This window comes from Vigna unguiculata, chromosome 4 (genome assembly GCF_037176805.1).
Source record: "Vigna unguiculata cultivar grain cowpea cultivar isolate G323 ecotype 2 chromosome 4, ASM3717680v1, whole genome shotgun sequence".
Lineage (NCBI taxonomy): Eukaryota > Viridiplantae > Streptophyta > Magnoliopsida > Fabales > Fabaceae > Vigna > Vigna unguiculata.
Window position 1 is genome coordinate 3613278 of NC_140795.1, and position 20000 is coordinate 3633277.

At 35.0% G+C, this 20000-nt stretch overlaps 2 protein-coding genes across 5 annotated transcripts; both read right to left on the reverse strand.

Annotated features, from left to right (window-relative positions):
• Nucleotides 1-15: 15 nt before the first annotated feature.
• On the reverse strand, nucleotides 16-8943 carry LOC114181892 (uncharacterized). 3 transcript variants are annotated; one of them, XM_028068540.2, is made up of 10 exons: nucleotides 8378-8943; nucleotides 7135-7912; nucleotides 6023-6650; nucleotides 5697-5862; nucleotides 5065-5416; nucleotides 4294-4404; nucleotides 2876-3218; nucleotides 2066-2291; nucleotides 1030-1251; nucleotides 16-370 (listed from the first exon to the last, which is right to left on the reverse strand). In XM_028068540.2, the coding sequence occupies exons 1-10, from the start codon at nucleotides 8887-8889 to the stop codon at nucleotides 226-228; spliced, it is 3483 nt and encodes a 1160-aa protein (XP_027924341.1). In that variant the 5' UTR covers nucleotides 8890-8943; the 3' UTR covers nucleotides 16-225. The 3 variants fall into 3 exon arrangements, with proteins under 3 accessions (XP_027924341.1, XP_027924340.1, XP_027924339.1); XM_028068539.2 differs by having other exon boundaries at nucleotides 2876-3227; nucleotides 6023-6647; nucleotides 8378-8942; XM_028068538.2 differs by having other exon boundaries at nucleotides 2876-3227; nucleotides 8378-8942.
• A 1654-nt stretch (nucleotides 8944-10597) lies between these two features.
• Nucleotides 10598-18290, reverse strand: LOC114182697 (uncharacterized). Of its 2 annotated transcripts, XM_028069615.2 has the most exons (10): nucleotides 18096-18290; nucleotides 17776-17825; nucleotides 17566-17622; nucleotides 16181-17390; nucleotides 14134-15484; nucleotides 12969-13248; nucleotides 12426-12533; nucleotides 12051-12329; nucleotides 11480-11623; nucleotides 10598-11168 (listed from the first exon to the last, which is right to left on the reverse strand). In XM_028069615.2, exons 4-10 carry the CDS (start codon nucleotides 17370-17372, stop codon nucleotides 10980-10982), a joined length of 3543 nt encoding a protein of 1180 aa, XP_027925416.1. In that variant the 5' UTR covers nucleotides 17373-17390; nucleotides 17566-17622; nucleotides 17776-17825; nucleotides 18096-18290; the 3' UTR covers nucleotides 10598-10979. The 2 variants fall into 2 exon arrangements, with proteins under 2 accessions (XP_027925416.1, XP_027925417.1); XM_028069616.2 differs by lacking the exon at nucleotides 17566-17622 and having other exon boundaries at nucleotides 17623-17825; nucleotides 18096-18266.
• Between the last annotated feature and the right edge of the window lie 1710 nt (nucleotides 18291-20000).

The following is a 20000-nucleotide window of genomic DNA, read 5'->3' on the forward strand; positions in this document are numbered from 1 at the left end:
AATTTTATAATATAATTGAACAAACATAAGCTAGCAACCTGATATTTAGTTTTTCTTTGAATTCCAATGTTTATTTACAAGTGCATTGCAACTTCAGATATACCCCTAAGTTTACACTTATACTACAATGGTATGAATTCCACAAGCTGTAACCATGCAAGTAAACTTAATCTAAAAAATGTACCAAATTCACACAATATTACAGAAGCACTGGGAGTGTAGATGTCATGAGTCTTGCAGAAGGATCTCATAGATGTCAGTTCTTAGATTCAGTTCCTTATCACGCATAACTTCCTGTAGATCAGATAGCTCTTTTGCAGTAAGGACAGAATTAAGCTTCTGAAAGCCATCCAACCATAACCTTTTTGACCTGGTATGCATATTAACATTAATAATGCCATAATAGTAATATAGTAAAAACAGGAACAAATGTGTATATACAGGACATGGAGGATATACACTAGAACAAATAAAAAGGAAACTAAAATAAATTAACTAAACCAGGACACAATTATACTATCATGAAAACTAACATTACTGCCAATGGATTAATTGTTTATTTTATGTTGCGTAAAGCACCAATCTGAAATATCATCACTATTTGGCGACCACAAATTAAAAACCAACTAAATATGAGTATTTGATGTCGCTAAAAGATTTACCAACTTCCTTATGGAATCGCCAACTAAAAAACCAACTCTTTCAACTTTCTCTATCACATTTCAGCAGGCTCTAAAGCCGTGTTGGCAGCTTGGACAGAGACAAGATTACAACCCTATACATTGCCATGTACTTTGGCGTAACCAAAAAATTCTCATGCAAATCACCTACTTTTGTTAAATGTTTCCCAACAACAATTTATCGGTCAATGCTTTTCTTCTTTCACCCTGTTTTCTACTTCTGGGCTAAACCACTGAGGTACACGACACTCCAAATCTAAAATCTCAAATGGATTGTTTTCAGCTTAGAATGTGGCAAACTCAATTTACTAAGGAAATAGCATTCAATCATTTAAAACATAGTTCTCACCAGGGGCAGGAATGGATAGCCCGGAAGAAGGCACGACGAGCTGCAGAAGGATCATTTGCAATCTCCATCTCAAACATGATGTAGCAACGCCACAGTACAACAGAGCTGCTAAGACTGTCATTACTCAATGCCTTTTCGAACAATCCACGGATTCTGTGTTGTGAACCACCTCTAAACATTTCGAATGACAACGAAAAAAGCCAGAGAACTACAGATGGTTTCCTGAGAATGTACACAAAAGAATAAATTATTTCTTAGTTGATATCCGAGAAAATCTGCAGAAACCAACTGAACATTCAAAATTACCATTCGTATCCTTGTGCGGAAACAGAAAACACGCGTAAAACTGTAACAGCGATAAAAAGGAAACAGGAATCTAAAATAACAGGATATAAAATATTTATTTCCTAGAAAAAAGTGACTTGTATGTCGAGAGTACAAAGCAAATATTACTGCTATTAAAAGAGGAGAAACAGATTACTTAAAACCAAAAACAAGGGGAGGGGGAATAATAGCTTAAGAGATAGGGGTCAATCATTTTCAGAAACAGGACTTTTGATGTACAAAAACCTTCGAAGTGTTTTTAAGCACCCCACTTGCACTCTTTACTACATCATAGTGTAATGCTCGGAAGTAAAAAACTAAAAATTTAACTAACAAACCGATTTCTTGATTTCGCCAAATGTTTTAGGCAGGGTGAGAGTAAAAGGACTGCGCTTTATATTTCCCATCAAGTTTCTGGAATAGTTTTTGAATGTCATTTTTATTTAAAAATTAAAAATTGTAAACATGCATCACACTATTAACATAAGTCTAATTTTAAGAATAAATTCACTGGTTGGATATATAGAAGTTACATTTTTCATTAATTGTCTATATCTTCCCCAAGAAATGACAATTAACTTGTGCCTGTTAACCCGGGCGAGCACGTTTCTGTCTAATCATTATCCACAACACCATTATCTTGAAATTTCTGTCTAATCAGATAATGACATACTTTGAAAAAATGGTGAAGTTACACGGGAAAGAAACATACTTGTAACAACAGTCATCTAGAATCCGCCGCAGTTTATTAGATGTGGTGTAATAATGGCCGATCTCTACTACATCTTTTAGAAGTTCAGGACTGAAGGGATATATCTGGAGGCCATGCAAGATGATTTCCCAAACTTTCATGAGACTTGATTCTCTCTGATGTCTTTGAAGAATCTTTATATGATAGTTAAACAAAAATTCAAGCTGATAACCTTGACTTCTTCTTTCTGCAGGTTGCAAGCATTAGATAAACATCATAAGTACCATTTATGAAGCAGCAAAGACAGGTGACAATACAAACTGCTTCTACAGGATACTATATCAGAGCAATTTAGTACATGGCATTGCACTTCCTCTGCGTTTCGGCCAATGGAAATATTATTTATTAAATACCATTTTTCAATTGCCTTCATGTTTAATTCTTTCCCATTGAAGATACAAAAAACGTCTATTCATGTATCTATAGGTCAAACTGAAATAACAACGTTTAGGAGGAATAGGCATGCAACAGAGCATCAAGATACAGCAAATATCAATTCCATGCAATCCTACCACCAAAAGTGAGCAACCTAAATTTTTTACTTAACTTTACAGATAACATCATGTTCAGGATGTAGACTTAGAAGTTTTGGATGTCTGAATAGTACAATTATAGTTTCTACCGGTTGCCAACAAATGACAAAGACCGTCATGGGGAAAATTATATAATGTTAAGAAAAGTTAAGATCGTCTACTTAAACTTTAAAATAAATCACACTTGTCTTAAATGTCTCATGTTTTCTAAAAAGATCCATTACTGAAGAGGCATAACCTGGAAGCACCATCGAAAAAGCTTGATTCAAAACTTCAATACCCGCATCCCATCCAGTGGTCAGCTCCTCAAACAGTGCAGCAGAACATATTAGAGCAACAGACTGGTCATTTATTACGCCACGAACCCAAGATGACCATACTGTTCTTAGTTTTTCTTTAAATCCTTGATGTGCTCTAAGCAGTTGCACACCTGATGCTTGACTTTTAAAGGGACTGTATTTTGTACCACTTCCTAAGCATGATAATATATGTATTGCACGACATGAAGATTCACTACCATCGGCAGTGTTATTTGCAACCTCCACCTCGGCATACCAGAAATATAGAAGAGGAGAATTGGACTGTAGTTCCTATTCCATTAAAGTGAAATGCAATCATCAAAAAAGATCCAAAACTCAGGCAGAATTGTGACATTAAAAATATGTATTGAAGCTATTTAATTAAAAAACAAAGAGACTGCTAGTTTGTGCTCTTCTTTTAAGTTTAATTATAAGATTTGCTTTAAAAATTTATAATAATCATGTTATGTAAGTTTTTAAAAAGATCAAAAACTTGTCTTAATGCTTTTCTCAAAAGCTAAAAATAGTTTATTCTTAAAAAACAACAACAAAAACTGTATCATATGATCCATTTTTTTGTGTAAAGTTAAACAAACAAACAAAAAATCTTAGGGACTACACACACATGCAAGTACAAATAAGAATGCTAGTGCTACAATTTTGTATGCACAAATGGACGTGACTGTACATATATGCACAGCATGCCTAACTATTTCACCTCTATGTGAAGGTTAGCATCCTCCATATCTTAATTGGATATTGTACCCACTCTTGTTTTAGTTCAAACTTCAAAGGTGGGGAAAAATTAGTAAATCATTATTATGCTGTTATAATAGATGAATGAAACCATTAAGCAGAAGTACTTAAAGTTCACACTAAAGATAATTTAGACAGTACAATCCAGGAACTTCAAGTATTTTCCCTCCCCTCCAAATTCTTCCAATATTGGAGAGGAGAAAAAAAGGGGAGGGGTACTGAATCCCTTGTTTCCCTTCCTTCCAACTTTTTGAACCAAACAATTTAATTTTAGAAAAAATCTTGCCCTACCTTGCTCCCTTTTCCCCTCCAACCAATCACAATGTAAAAGCAAACATCCACACTTCACGTATCTTTTTTTCCTTAAAAAGACTTGTTAATATAGACATAATATGAAAACGGGAAAAGAAGTCAGGAAATCCTACAGAAAAAACAGAAAACAATAGACGGAAAGAGATATTTGATAGATAAATCTTATTAAAAGGGTTATGTAACCAAAGGGTAACATGCATTTCAAATTGCCACAAAAAAAAAAAAAGACTAGCAAAAAAGCTCTCTCCGAAAATAAAAAGTGACATTGAAGCAGTAAATATATACATACCCCAGGAAGTGCCTCAACAGACAACAATGCCATGTCAAACACTTTCCTTGCGTGATCAATGTTACCATAAGTAGCCTCTCTTCGTGCATATACACCACATAGCAATACATCCTACAGTGACCAAATAAAAAGAATAAAATAATCTGAGAAGCAAACATATCATGACAAAGAATAAGATTAATAGCATCATATGTAAATCTTAATCCGACAAAAATAGTTCTTCCGTCATTTCCTCATAAATGATAGCATAGCAGCAAGCTACCATTTAGTTCTAGTCACTAGATACCTCACTTGTATTTTGTGCTCATGCACAAAAAGTTGTCTATATAGGCACCTATTTCTCTTCTAAACATTAAAACCTGTACAATATCATTATATTCTCTCCATAAATACTTATTACGGGTCTCCAATAAGAATATGCTTATCTTTTATCCTATAAGGATTTATATCCCAAAACTACTCTAAAATATTATATAAAGTAAAATCATCACGACAAACTACACTTATTCCATTTGGCCCTCTCTTTTCCCTCCATGAGACCTTCTCGGCAATTTAAACCATCGGAACAGAAAAGAAATCGTATATTATTTTCAATTAAAATTTCAGAAATGTCAGTAAAGCACTTGCGAAGAAAATTTTGAGAAATATTGTGATATAATAAATGAAAATATCAATTTGGTTATATCACAACATTTCAATAGTTATAGTTGCTAAAAGCGCATTTATTTATCTTATAGATAAGGAGCAAGAGAGAGCAAAGAAAATCAATACCTGGCGATCACTTTTTAGAAGAGATTTTGCTAAAGATCGACACGGCGTAACCATACTGTTAGAAGAATTCATCTTTGTAACATATAGCTCTTCAGAAATAAGAACAGCTTCTTCCAACATGTAATTACGTGGAAAAACAGTTAAACAAAGTAAAACAGCATTCCGTATAAATTTCATGATATCAGCATTCCTTGAGAAACTGTCTGATAGGAATTCAAAACTAAAACCAGTTGGAGTGTTCTGTGTTTTAGTCAAAACTTCATGGATGCGTTTCAACTTCTCTAACACAGAATCTGGCAGATTCTCCAAACTACGGATATTGTATGCAATTGTTGGGCTGTTGGAGGAAAACCTACAAAAGAAAGAAGATACAAAAGCAATGTCATCAATTCAAATAACACAAATAAGTATAAGCCATAAATCACATTGGAAGGATTGAAGAACTAAAAGCATTTGTGACTCTAGCAACACACATTTGTGTTAACCAACTAATTTTGAACCTTTGTCCGCATGGCACATGGACTCCAAGCCAATTAGTATACTAGAACACATACTAATCCATCCTAACTTTTAAAAACTGATTCCTACCATCAACTAGGGTGCACAAAAGGTATCTACATTAGAAAACTCACAATTGAGGCATCTTCCCACCATAGAAGTCAATGAATTGGGACAACAAAGATAGTTGAGCCTCTGTTGTTCGTAGGGAGAATAGGTATTCATTCACATCTTCATACAATACAACTCTCAAAAGTTGGTCATCCTCATCTGTTTTCTGCGCCTCACTAGAGGTTGTATCTGTTCATGGTTAAGTAGCACACTTGTATAAATAGCTTGTTTGCAATGAAATTAAATTGTCTTCCAAAGCCATAAAGCAAAATCCAAGAAAAGCCGTAGACACACAAAAAGTACAGTTAGAGAGAAGAATATTAGTTAATGCAACAACAGATGGTCCTACCTGATTTCCTACGAACAGGCATCCACTGATCACAATCTCTAGAAGACTCTTCTTTTGACCATTTGATCCAAGTGGCAGCGTCATTAACTTCACCACCATCCCCATCATTGATATCAATACCCAGCATCTTCAGAAAATTCTCAGTATCAACTTCTGTCTCAACTTCATTATATTCCTCTTCATCTTGAGTATCCTCCATAACCACATCATTGTTGTCTTCATTTTCAACCATAGTAACATCCTCGTTATCCTTGGACCTAGGTTCTGACCAACCAGTCCAACCACCCCCATCGCTTTCACGTGAGAGTTCCTCGTTTATAACTTTTTGCCTAGTTTCCTCCTCTTTCTCCAACCACGTGGACCAACCAAGAGCCCCTTCTTCCCCAACTCTAGCACCACCACTGTTCCAAAAATGCTCAAACAGTCTGTGTTTACCCTGTTCAGTGAGCAGCAAAGGAGGACAAAACAAACTAAACTCTATTTCAGCCTGAAATAAAGCAGTGGCCAATTCTCTATAACCAGCCTGCCACTCAAATCTGCAAAGACTAAGAAATATATCCACAAGACCAAGTTCTAATTGAACAATTGCAGGATCTGATGAAGAAGAATCAGCACCTTGAAGGACCTGCTGAAAACAAATTCTACTTCCTTTTAGAACAATCTCAGGAGCTCACAAGAAGTTAAATTGAAAAGTGAAAACAGTCACGCAAGTTATGTCTAGTTGTTCGGTTCTAACATATTAACTACGTGACCTATGATTTTATACACATTCAAAATGAAATAAAAAATGGAAGGATTTTTCAACTTTTTTTTGTACAGACAGCACATAAAATGATTGTACATAAGTTTTATTATCAAACCATTAATTCCCTTGCCTTCAAATTCCAACCACTTTAAGAGGGAAGTAAAAAGTCAAAGAAAAGTAGCAGCTTTGTGAACAGGATCCCTCCTTCAGTTTTCTCTCTCGCAGTGCAACTAAATACGGAATCAGATTATTCACTAAACAGAAAATAACATCACATGTGCAAACAAGAAAATACATTATATAAACAGAAAAGATTCACTTCTGTGGACAAACCAAAAAAAGAGGATAAAGCATAAATGTTGAGAACCTGCCTAGAGTGCTTGCTGCATGAAGCAGATAGAGCTTCAATTGCATGAACGTACATCTTCCTGACCTCTGAAACCTTGAATCTGGAGAAATTTCTCTGAACTGTGAGCAAGAATTCTCTCCATAACTTACAACTACCATAGTGTTGCAAAAGTATCTTTTCCCATCTTGCAATTAGCACATCCGAGCTGTCTCTCATCTGATAAGATTTCAAAAGGCAAAGCAATATCTCTTCATTGTCTGGATTAAGCTCGACTGCCTTCTCCAAAATGCTAATCTTCTTCTCAAGAGTTTGCAATCGAGCAGCTTTCTGCCGTTGCATCCCTGCAACCTTATCTTGGAACTCCGCAAAAGCTAACCAAACTTTTTCATCATGGGGGTGCTCCCTTGTTAGTTTGTTGAACTCCCTAGTTTTGTTTAACATTTCATCTTCCCAAGATTCTTCAAGAGGTGCCAAAGTTTTTGAGACAGAATCACTGTCAACAGCTCCATGAGATGACCCAGCATCTGATTCAGATAAAGGTATAAACTCATCTTGCATAGTGACAGGAGACAATTTTGAAGCAACAAGATGAATACGCTTAAAGCTCTTATGTCTCTCCAAAGCCATATACTTTCCAGACCAGTAACGACCAGCAGACTTCAATTTAGCATCTAGTGCATCAACATCACCATCTCTATCCAACAGTGAACCGCTCCTATTCCACCAATACAAACCTCGAGTGTGTAACCCAGACAGTTTCAAGGGATTGTAAGGTTTGTATCGGGCAACATCCATTCTGCACAGTATTTACAAAGAATTGTCATTCATCGCTAATGAAACAAAAAATAATAACCATGAACCCACAATCAGTTTGTAAAGCCAATGAAGCAGGGAGAACCCGTGATCAAGATGTCAAAGTTTAAAAAGAACTAAACTCCCTTTTTTCTGCCACATCACTTAAATCCCTAAATTTTATAAGTCTAAGAACAACAACGACATTAATTGCCTACCCCGTTTCTTCCTCTACTTCAACAAGTAATTTTCTTTAATTTTTAGGCCACAATAACTCAAATTCTACCCAAACTTCCTCTTTAGTCCCAAATGAGGCACTGCAAAAACTCGCTAAATATAACGAAACATCAAATCTTCACAAATGCATATAAATAAATACAGGCCAAGCAATAACCGAGAAGCCATTAGTGTCCAACAACAACTAAATCATTAAATTCAATCCCATTTCAAAATATTCCATCTAAAATACCTATAGATGCATCCAAACGCCAGATTATCGCGATCTCCCTGAGAATCAAAGTAATAATCTTTGGTAACGTTGCTCTCTGAATCCGCCCAAACTCGAACACGCGACTTCCGCGAACCGAAACCGTCGAACCCGCCTCTCTCCGCAGATGAACCACGCCTCCGCTTCTTTTTCTTCTTCTTTTTCTTCCTCTCTCTATCCCTTCCGCCACCGTCGGACTCAGAAGATTCGAGAATCTCGTACCGAGAAGGGAGAGGATGCGCCTCAGCGCGATTTTCGTCGTCCTCATCATTTTGTGGCGGCGATAGCGTCGCTTCGCGGTGGAGTTGTGAGGCAACGGCGTCGTTTATTACGGAGATGTCGGTGGTGAAGCTAGAGTTGCAGAGCCATTGAGGATTCGAAGAAGTGGTGGTGGTTTGGAGAGACGAGGAGGCTGGGAACAGAGGGAATAAAGAAGGCTTTTGTTCGTCGGAGGACGGCGCCGCCGCCGCCGGCGACGGCGGGTTTTGCTCCATTTTGAATTTTTTAACGGCGGATATATGTGAAGAAATTATACTGTCCGAAACGTGATAGAAAGTAAAGCAGTGTATACTAGCAGGAGTGTTGGACTGGAAATGGGTTAATGGGTCGGACTCAATTTTGAATTGAATATCAGAAATTGTTTTACTGCACCTCTATATTTTCTTAATTACACTTGCCACTATTGAAATAATAACTTCGTCTTGCACCTCTATACACTCACATATAAATAAAATTCTGATTTATTGTTTGTGTAATCTGAATTAAAAAAAAATTTGGTTTATAAAATTTTTAAAAAAATGACTTTCGGATATTGCAATTTGAAAGCTAAATAATAACCTAACTAAGTAATATATAAGTTGTTTTTCTTTAACTTTTCCTATCTTAGAAGTCATTTTTACTTTCAGATTATATAATTTAGAAATTAATTTTAGTTTTTGAATCGTAGAATTTAAAAATTAAAAATAAATTAAATAACTTTTAGATTATGCAGGAAGTCAATTCAAGAGTCAAAAATAACTTTTGAACCGTACAATTTAAAATACATTGTCCAAAAAGTGCAAAATGAGAAGTACTTTTATATAGGTGCAAGGAAAATATATAGAAGTGCACAAAGAAACTATCATGGAGAGACATTGAGTTGGAGAATTTTCTCTTAAGAGAGATTCTTCTTGCACTTCCACAACTTTCTTCCTAATCCTCACAATTTTTTTTTCCTATTTTGCTTTTTTTGGGTTGTTTAATTTAGAAGTCATTCTAAAAATCTATATGTTAATTTAAAACTAATGTCAATTATTTATTTAAATAAGTATGTAAGGATGAAAATTATATGGCTTTCAAAAGATATATAACATATTCCATATAAATAGGGACTGATCATTTTTTTTAATGTCTTGCTCCTATTATTCCATGTTTTTTTATTCGCTTTCGATATTGAAGTAATGACTTGTTAATTTCAATATTAATAAAGGAGGTTCTAAATTAGATTAATGAAACATGATAGCCATGTTTAACGTCATTATGAGTTGTAGAAACATTAAAAAAAAAGTGAAATTTTAGTTTTGGATCAAAAGGTAAGTTTCCACCACATATTAGGATTCATGACGAATGATAAATACACATAATTTTGAAATTGTTTCTTTCATTTTATTTTATTTTTGTATATTATGAACAAGGGTTACTTTTCAAGAGAAAACAAACATTATACAGCAAAGTGAATATTTACAAAGAAAATAACGTTAAACAAAAACACGTAGGTCGGTGAAAAGAATGAATGATGGAACAAAAACAAAGGAACAGCAACTTCAGAAGTTGTGTTCCCATTCAGAAGTTGTGTTCCCAAAGGCACCAAAAATGCTTAACCACCACATTCATTCCTGAAGAAGAGATTCACAGATCACACTTTGTTGAACCCATTTGCTACCATTAAACCAAATGAAGCTTCACAACACCATCAAGATACACTTTAGTTGCTTCCAACACAAGAAGGTAAAGGAAAATTTGCATCTCAATTGCCACAAAAGCAAGTGTTCAAGTGAGTCTCGAGTCTCACATTGCCACCAGCTTTTCTTTTAACTGGTGCTTCAACTGTGGAATCAAAACTAATAAGTGCTATGTCAAAAACTGCGTGTTTGGAAACTCACGTGTAGAAGCTATAAGAACCAACTAGCTTCTGATCAACGTTAAAAAATCGCATCCGCAAAGTGAAACCAAATATGCTAAAAATACTACTAATGACTAAATGAATTGTCCCACGTCATGTACAATCAATATTTCAAGGATTCCCTTTTCAACAAGACCAAACAAGGAAAAGAAATCAACAGCATAATAACATTACATCTTACATGCTAAATTACATCATTGATGGGAAAGACAAGTATTGGCCACAAAATCAAACACCTTTCAATGCATCATCAATCATGCAGGAATGTGAGAGTGCACAACTCTTTCCATATCATCTCTAAAATAGATAATGAAAAGCGGCAAGCATGAATATGGTGGTGCCTTTCCCTTTCAGCAACTTAACTTACCCGGCTTAGGGTAATTGGACATTATCACCGAGAAGACAGAAAAACCTGCAAATTCTTTAAGATGATATTGGTTCATAAGGGTATGATAACCATGGGTGCTTCAGGGCCTCAGACGCAGACGGTCGCTTCTTTGGGTTAACCTCGAGCAAATGAGCAACAAAGTCGATGAAGCCTTGGTCTCCCATCGGTAATCTATGCCTCAATGATGTCTTTTTTGGAATCAGGTATTCTAACCTGTTGCTTTCCTGTGTATCATAAACAAATAGTACTGTCAAGTTATTTGAAGAAAGTAGAATGCAAAAGGAAGAGGATAAATAGTATGGTAGAAGTATTATACTAGGTGAGATCACCAAGGTGTGGATCACACGATATCATTTGGTTTAGTTAAAAGCCAAAGTTTCAGATGATAGAAAATACTTTGGTAGAAACATAGGAACCTCTCTCTAGTTTCAAAGACAAGCATAAGAGAAGGTACATTTCCTTAAGCATCAAGACTTCAGATTACTTACCACAAGTTTGTTTCAAATACTAAGAAAATTAGAAATAAAATTCTCACCTGATTCCGTTCATAAAGCATGTGATTTTTTGTGAAGTATTTATATGTATCCCGTCCTTTGGCAAGTAAACTTTGATCAACTGGGCCAATGATCCCGATCACCCGAGCAAGTAGTGTTGCAGGGGAATCATTTTGGAAGAGGACCTATATCACACATGGTTGAGTGAGGAAAGAGAGTAGTATGCATGTATTTGTATTTAGCAAAGAAAATGCACTTCAACAGAAGAGATAAAGTTTATATCAGGTTCCAAAGGTCCCATCATTAGGGAGATTTAGACGTATAGTTATTTGCATTGAGCACATGTGGGATATAATGTTTTGGGGAAAATAACCACTTTTTCTTTTCAAAAGCTCTCCTAAGAAACTAATAAATCAATTATTACTCCAAGAGCTGAACCAAACACCATAATGTGGTTGATTGCAGGGCAAACTCAACTTCGTCAAAATCTAGTACAAAACATTTTATACCTTTTTTATGCACTTCTCACAGGACATTTGGAACACTTTAATTAAGTATGAAAAACTTCATAGCATTTTGAAATGAGTAACATTATCCATATATTGATCTTACGTTGCCAGTACAAAGTTCTGCCAAGATGCATCCAAGTGACCAGATATCAATCTTCTTGTCATATGGAAGCCCCAAAATAACCTCAGGAGCACGATAAGACCTGGACTGAACATACGAGCAAAGGTGATCTGTCTCAAAACAACTACTCCCGAGATCAATAACCTTCACTTCACATCTGCTATAGCTTTTAACCAAAATATTCTCTGGCTTCAAGTCACAATGTATTAGTCCAAGACTATGCAAAAACTGAAGTGCCTCCAAACACTGAATGGTGATTGACTGCACACATAAGTTGAAATGTGTTTATGATGACAGTATTATACTAGCAGAAAGGATGAAAACCATAGATCATATTACAAACAGCACACCACAAACCTGCAACCTTGGCATCGTGAAATAAACTTCCCCCCCTGATTCTCGATTAAATTTGTGAAACTCGTATAGGTTGGCTTTGAGCAACTCACATACTATTAACAAATGTTCCTGCATTCCAAGGGATAGTAAAGTCAGATGATGAAAGATACTTCTCGACATCACTTTGACTATAGATTAAAAGGTTAGGCCCTCATAATGATTTAAATTATTAAAATTTGAAGACAGAGCAGATAGTTATACTAAACATCATATCCTGGAAAGCAATGCAACTTAGCAAAGCTACAAACATTAAGTTCGGAGGCTTTAGTTAAAAATGACAAATCAATAAATGTGTTATCGCTACATAGTGCTCAAAAATATGCAGAAAGTGGCAAATAAATACCATTAGAATCCACTATAAACTAAACCTATTCATGGGTGATGTATACTCTTTATAGTAGTAGAAAGTACCCAGAAATATGCAAATATGCATAAATCAACTATTGATTGAAAGAAAAATTTGATGATAATAAGTAAAAGAATAGCACATCCAAAATCACTTACTCTATAATAGAAATAATCATACAATCTTAGAAGGTGGAACTTGTCTGAAGGATCATGCTTATTGACATACTTAAGAAGCTTGATCTCGTCAAGGCTTTGGTCAAAGAAGTCTTTGTTGTTCTTTATAATCTTAACACAAACATCCATGCCTGTGTGCAGGTCATGAGCTTGTATAGCTTTACTAAATGCAGCAGATCCAAGATACTCAGTGACATGATAGCGCCCAGCTAATACGGAATTTAAAACAACATGGAAATTCTTGTCCTCCTCGAAGCCAGTTCTGAGCAATAATAATTGGGTTCAGATAGCATTTCAAAAGGTCAAAATGAACATGGAACAATGACAAGAAGAATGCTGACTTTGAAACATATTAATAGTATCCAAAATGACAATCTCATTGTGGCCTCATACCACAAAAATTATCACTTATAAAGCTCTGTATACATCAGCACATAACTTTCCATGGGAAGGGGGAAAGAATCTTACCATCTAAACAAAATGCTTGATAGAATTATCAAGACAAAGGCATGTATGTTGTATTGTATGCATAACAGGATTAAAACAACTTCAGGTATTTGCAACAATTATCAATAAGTCTAGAGCATGCAATTAAATGATCAAGCATAGCCAACTAAGAAGACAGCATTATTATACACAGACATTTTGACTGAGTTAATTGCATGACTACTCATGAAGGAACAAAGAGATGTGCACGACAAATAAAATGACAAATAATGCATTTTTTTTCACACAAATCATAAAATATATCCTGTTCCAAATTTTAACAAAGTGGTGGAGATTTCAAAAAGGAAATAGTAGATTTGTTGTCATGGTAATGTTTATTTTCCATTGTTAACAGAACCAAATGTTCACAAAATGTTGTTTGCATTTACTATTACGAATGTCCATGTGTCTAAAATTTCACAAAGATGTCTGTAATGTGACAAAAAAAATCAATTAATATAATAGGAACTCACCAGTGATGAGAGATAGAATGAATAGTTGTCAAGTTAAAAAATAAAATGGAACGATTCACAAAGCTAATAGCATACTTCAATACTTTTAAACTTCTATAATGTATATCATAAAAGAATCTATAGTGCTAATTTCCTCAACTACTTTGTGAGTTAACAAAAATAGTAAGAATGATATATTTAAAACATGCCTGTTTTTCCTGTGCACGATCTTTAGATTGAAGGTTTCAAATTCTTCCTCTTGAGCCTTTATTTGTCTTACCTGCTCTTGCACAGCAGCTGCCTCTTCATCCTCTAGTGATGCACCTATATCGTCTTCCCTTACAACACTTACCTTTTCATCCTTTTCTAGCTTGACATGCTCTCCATCAGTATACCCGTAATTTGAGACTGTAGTTGGAGAAGAGTTTCTGGATCTTACCACGAGAGCATTATTATCATCCCTAGAACTCTTAACAGGTGAAGAATCACTACTCTTCCGCCTCCAAGATGAAAGCATGTCATCAGAGCCCGCAAAGGCATTAAGACAGTCATCTGTTTCATCTACATTACCATTACTCGTCCATGGAGACTTACTGGAGCCAGCCTGAATCATCTGGCCATCTCTAAGAGATTGGGGAAATGAAAAGTTCCCATCAGTATGTGTTTTTATCTGCGAGCATGCATCTTTATTACTGTCTATGACATATTTATTTGATTCATTCTTGTCAGTTTTCTTGTTACTTTTAACTGATTTGTTACAAAAACTCTTGTCCAAATCCTGATGAGTGTGTTTGGTGCCACTGTGCATAGTATCATGATCACGAAAATATTCTAAATCCCCCTCACTACTACCACCAATCAAACTTCCATGCACTTCACTACCAATATCAGCAGCATCACTGTTGATCCCCACTCCAATTGATCTAACTGAACCATGCTGATCATCTTCCATGTCCTCAATTCGTGGCCTCGCACCATGATTCAGAACCCGCCCATCTCCCAGCATGATGAGATCATTTTGGTGAGTAACAAAGCCCTGCCTGACAGGTTCTATATGCATCAGATTCAGTTCTTCAACGTCCATCAGTTGTGTATCATATTGAGTCATTATATCGTTACCATTGGTTCTTCCATACATTTCGGTAATCGTTAGACCAATCGGATCATCTGAAGTGACCGGCTCAACATTTTTTGGTAGAATATATTGCTCACCAGAGAAATAAGAATCCTCCTCAGCAAAAGATTGATCATCCTCTTCATCTTTGGCTGGACTTCTTTCTTGAGGATCTGGAACACTTCCATGCCCCGTCCCCTTTTCATTATCACTGGGGTAATCAATTTCATGTGCCAAAAACCAGGCCTCATCCTCAATGGGTTGTCTCATGTACCCAACATCTTCATCATCATCATATTCATCAGAGTCCCAATATTCATTTGGATAATCAACAGATTCACTCAACCCATCCCCAATTGTTGCAAAACCTGATACAAGATCAGATGTATCTTCAGAAATCCCTTGACTTACAGACAGCCAGCTGCCCCCAATAGACTTCCTCACACCTGAAAATATATGAAAAAGTCAAATATTTGAATATGCACAAATTGTTGATATTAATTCTGGCAAAACAGCCCATGCAAAAGCATTAATGTCATTGCCATTTAGCAAAGAGGGAAAATCTTCCTATCTAAACAGATAAAGGACAAAGAAAAAGTTTCAGAAGATAAAATACGATAATATTGAATGCTTAAATTACTTTGTTCAAATCAATACATTTTGTAACAAGAACAAATGAAATCATTGACATTAAGGCCACTAATCATTTCCACAAGCTAAATATCATTGAAATAGGAGTCCAAATCACATGAACATATTCAAGAGAACTTAAATTTGCAGAAAGGATCCATAGCATGAATTGGACGAATCATCCATTGAATTAAGTCAAGTCAACACAAAGACCATAGCCACACCAAACATTAAATTTATCCTCTTTTAACAGCAGACAAAATGGTAAGGAATAGTCCAAAACCTGATGTGTCAACACTTGTCAAACATACAAACTTAATACCATAAAGAAGCCAAATAGGAACACTCTTAAAGGAACATATACAAGCCAAAAAAAAGACGAAAATTACCACTGAAGATGGAAAACTATCAGCATGATAAACAAACAAATGAAACAGAAAAATTGACTCAGTAAACAACTAATTGAAATGCCAAGAAAACTTATAAGTTAACAATGAATGTAAAATGCTAACCAGTAGTTTTAATGTCCTGTCCAATAGGGACATCCAAATATGACCCTATAAGAAAGGAGTTGTCTGCACCAGTGAGTTTCACAGCCAGTCCGTCAGACTCAAACTTATCTCCCCAGTTAAAAGTCAAGGGCTTATCTTCTGACTTGATTTTTACAGGAGGAAGCCTAGGAAACTCTTCCTTTGGATTCTCCAGATCAAGAGGAAAATTTAAGCTGCCAGAACTGCCTTGCAACTTTCCTAAGTAAAGAGCTCTTCCTACTTCATCCACTTGCTCTTTTATTGATGTCATAACATCACCGTTTTCTGCCCTTCTCTTCTCCTCTTGTCTGTCAGAAAAAGTTGAACCGTTGTAGCTTGTTGACATATCCCCCTTTGAGAAAGGGAAAACAGTCTTCACGGAACAATCTTTCCATAGATCTGTAGATGAATTCACATTCTCATCAGTTCTTGACAAGTGATTATCTGTCAAGTTCTCTTTAAGAGATGAAGCATTATAATTGAGCTGCATATCAAGTTCCTTAGGTTCTTTGTTATGCATAAGATCATACTTTGGTTCTGTAGAGGATCTACCACTACTTCCAAGCCACAAGGCTGTTTTTTCGGCAGGTATACTATTTACCTCCCCTTCCCCAGATTTCACATTACTGTTGGTTGCAGCAGGAACTTCACCAGTTTGATACTTTGATTGTTGAGATACCGGTGCCTTCAAAGCATTACTAGGCCTACTTCCACTATCATTTTGGTAAGGTTCAACAGGACCATTGGTGGGATTAAACTTCCATGAGTACAAATCAAGAACACTGTCCTCCGAACTCTTTGAGAAGGTAAAGTTTTTTTCACTCGTTCCAACCACTTCACTAGACTTATTCCTTTCCCCTGTGGGAGCAACAGTTTTCCACTTGCTTTCTTCTGCAGCATTTCTACCAGTCCCACATTCTATTTCCTTCACAATCAGTTCTTTAGAAACTTCAACCCCGTCACGAGAATTCAACCCATGATTTTCTACAACAGGCTTCCCCTTATCACTCTGCAACCCGCCACGCAAGTCCTTTTCTTCCAATGTAAGCTTTTGCAAGAAACCATTTACATCAGTGCAGTTACTGAGCTCACTACGCAAAGCCGCCTCAGCTCGGGTGAACCTATTCCTCCTCAGAAAATCCAAAATCACTTCAACTGAATTTGTGTCTGCCATTATCAAGCCCCTGCCAACCTAAACTCAACCCACCAAACAAAAACACACAAAAAGCTTCAGAAAAGGCAAAACCCAAAAGAGCTTTCATTCAAAACAAAGACTTCGAAAAAAACAAAAGGCAATACATATTTCCACTGCAACAAACAAAAGAAAAAAAAAATTGAACATGTTGAAGAGAAATCGAAAAGCTTACCTCGTATCAGGCATAACAAAGTGGTGGCATTATGCCACCTTTGTGTTTGTATTATACCTGAATAAAATAGAAAACCGAAACAAAACCGCAAGCATAAGTGTTTGTTTCCTCCAGAACAAAAAATCTTCAGCGACCAAAGCCAATAAATTTGTCAACTTTTTTTGTTCCTTGAAAACAACGAAACCTAGGAGAGATGTTCCCAGAAAATACCGCAAACACCAAAGCTTATCGAGATTTTCCCAATCACCGATCCAAAGCCACTGCAGAAAACCCCAAACACCCAGCACCAATCAACGAAAAGGGCAGCACTAATTTTCACCAAACAGAAGATAAAAACAAAAAAGAAAGGTTTTTGCAAAGTGGGAATTTTCAGAGGAAACCCCAATTGCCAATTGCCATCGAGATCTGGCATTTACGTCCCGGAACAAATTTCCAGGCTCTGCTGGAACGAAAGGGGCAAATGGGGTCCCATTAAAACGGCAAATGAATGAGAATTTAAAAAATAAAAATAAAAGCATAGAAAAAAACACCTGGGAACAGAGGGTGTGTGTTGTTTGTTGTTTTGCTCGTAAAGGGTTTAGAGGGTACGCTGCGTTCTCTTGTCCCTTCCTTCCCTGCTACCTCTGCTGATGAATTGAGGTGGTGAATGGTGATGGTGGACCAAAGCTCTATGTTTGTGTTGTGTTGCTTCTAAATATTTTATATCTTTCTTTTTTTTTCTCATCTCAACTCAATTTAACTTTTATGAGGTTAATTTAAGTTGTTAACCCAAATCTTGCATGCAAAAGGCATATTTGAATTTGTGTTTGTGCAGCCTGTACACATGTCCCACTGCTCCTCATGTGTATACTTTTTTTAATTTTCTTAATAATTTTATTATTCACTTTTCTTCTCCTAATTATCTTTTCAAAAGATTTAGCTTTTATTTAAAAAAATTGCAGATTTTTATTTCTTATGTGAATTTTAACACTTTTATGATGGAGTAAGGTTTTCTTTACTTTTTACCGAATATAATCTTTAAAATGGGTAATGTTTTAACTGTTATTTTGAAGATTGTAGATATTGCTTGTACAAAAGTGTATGAGAAATTATATGGGTGAAAAAGTGGAAGATAATTTATTTCTATTTTCAATGTTCAAACTGAAAGTTTTTATTAAATTCGAAAAAAAAAAATCTTTGAGAATTGAAGTACATATTTAAATGTGCCTGGTTTTTATTGTATATCATGATTAGTATGTGATTTTTGTTGTGAATTTGGTTGTCACCATGGTTTTAATTTGAATTACAGTTATTTATTGGCGGTGTTCATACATAAAAATATGATAATGATAAGGTAAAATCTTTGTAAATGTTTTTTTTTAGCTTCAACTTTCGGATTTGATCAAAGTAGTAAAATATTTAAATTCATATGGTTTTCTACTTTCAGATAGAATTAATTAATTTATATTATTTTGAACTATTTACGGTAGCAGTTTGTTGAATTGAGTATTTAAAAATATGAAAAACGTAACTTTAATCTATATTATTGTTTCATTCGATTTCCTGGTTATATTTTTTAGTTTTTTTATTTTTTAATAACTATATTTCTTGTATGGTCACTTAAGTTTTAAAATCAAATTAGTTTACAAGTATTATGTACATAATTATAAAAATAATTATTATAAATTTTATAGTATTATTATAAAAAAGTATACGGAAAATACATCACATATAAGCATATGTATCTATTTATTTATCATGATAAAAATAAAAATATACATTAGTATACAAGAACATTTTTATATCGAATATTTTTGCTTTTTTGTTAGATAATACTATGCCATAAATGTAAATTAAAATTGGACATAAATCTCTTCTTAAATTTATATTGAATCTAAACAATTTTTTACATAGATTTTTTACTCAAACTAGCAATGTTTCTATATCTGAAGATGGCATTACAAGTTCCTAATGAAGTTGGGGCACCGATCATTCTTTAAAAGACATTGTTCTATATGTCTCTATAACACACATACATCACTAAAGATCTTTTCTTTCAATTATTGTATCTTGCTTGCTTTTGTCTCAATGATTTTTAAATTGTTTGGAAGTTTTGATGAACTAATAAAGTATTTGGTGCATATCAACTTAGTGTTATCAGTTCAACTCACTTTTGCGTTTCAGTTTTCTCTATGAATGACTCATAGTATCACTGATGTCAATGAAAGTTTATACAACTAATCTTAAAAAAAAATTACAGTATAATTTCAAAAACAAAATGAGATTATATCGCTAACCTCAATGAAGAATGTCATTGAAGAATAAAAGAAAAACTCTAAATTGTGAAGAAGAAGAAGAAATGTGTGCATATTTTATAAAGAAATATACGTTAGGCATTAATGAAATGTCTATAGTTAAGGGACATAAAACAAAAGTTATGCCTAGGAGGATACAAG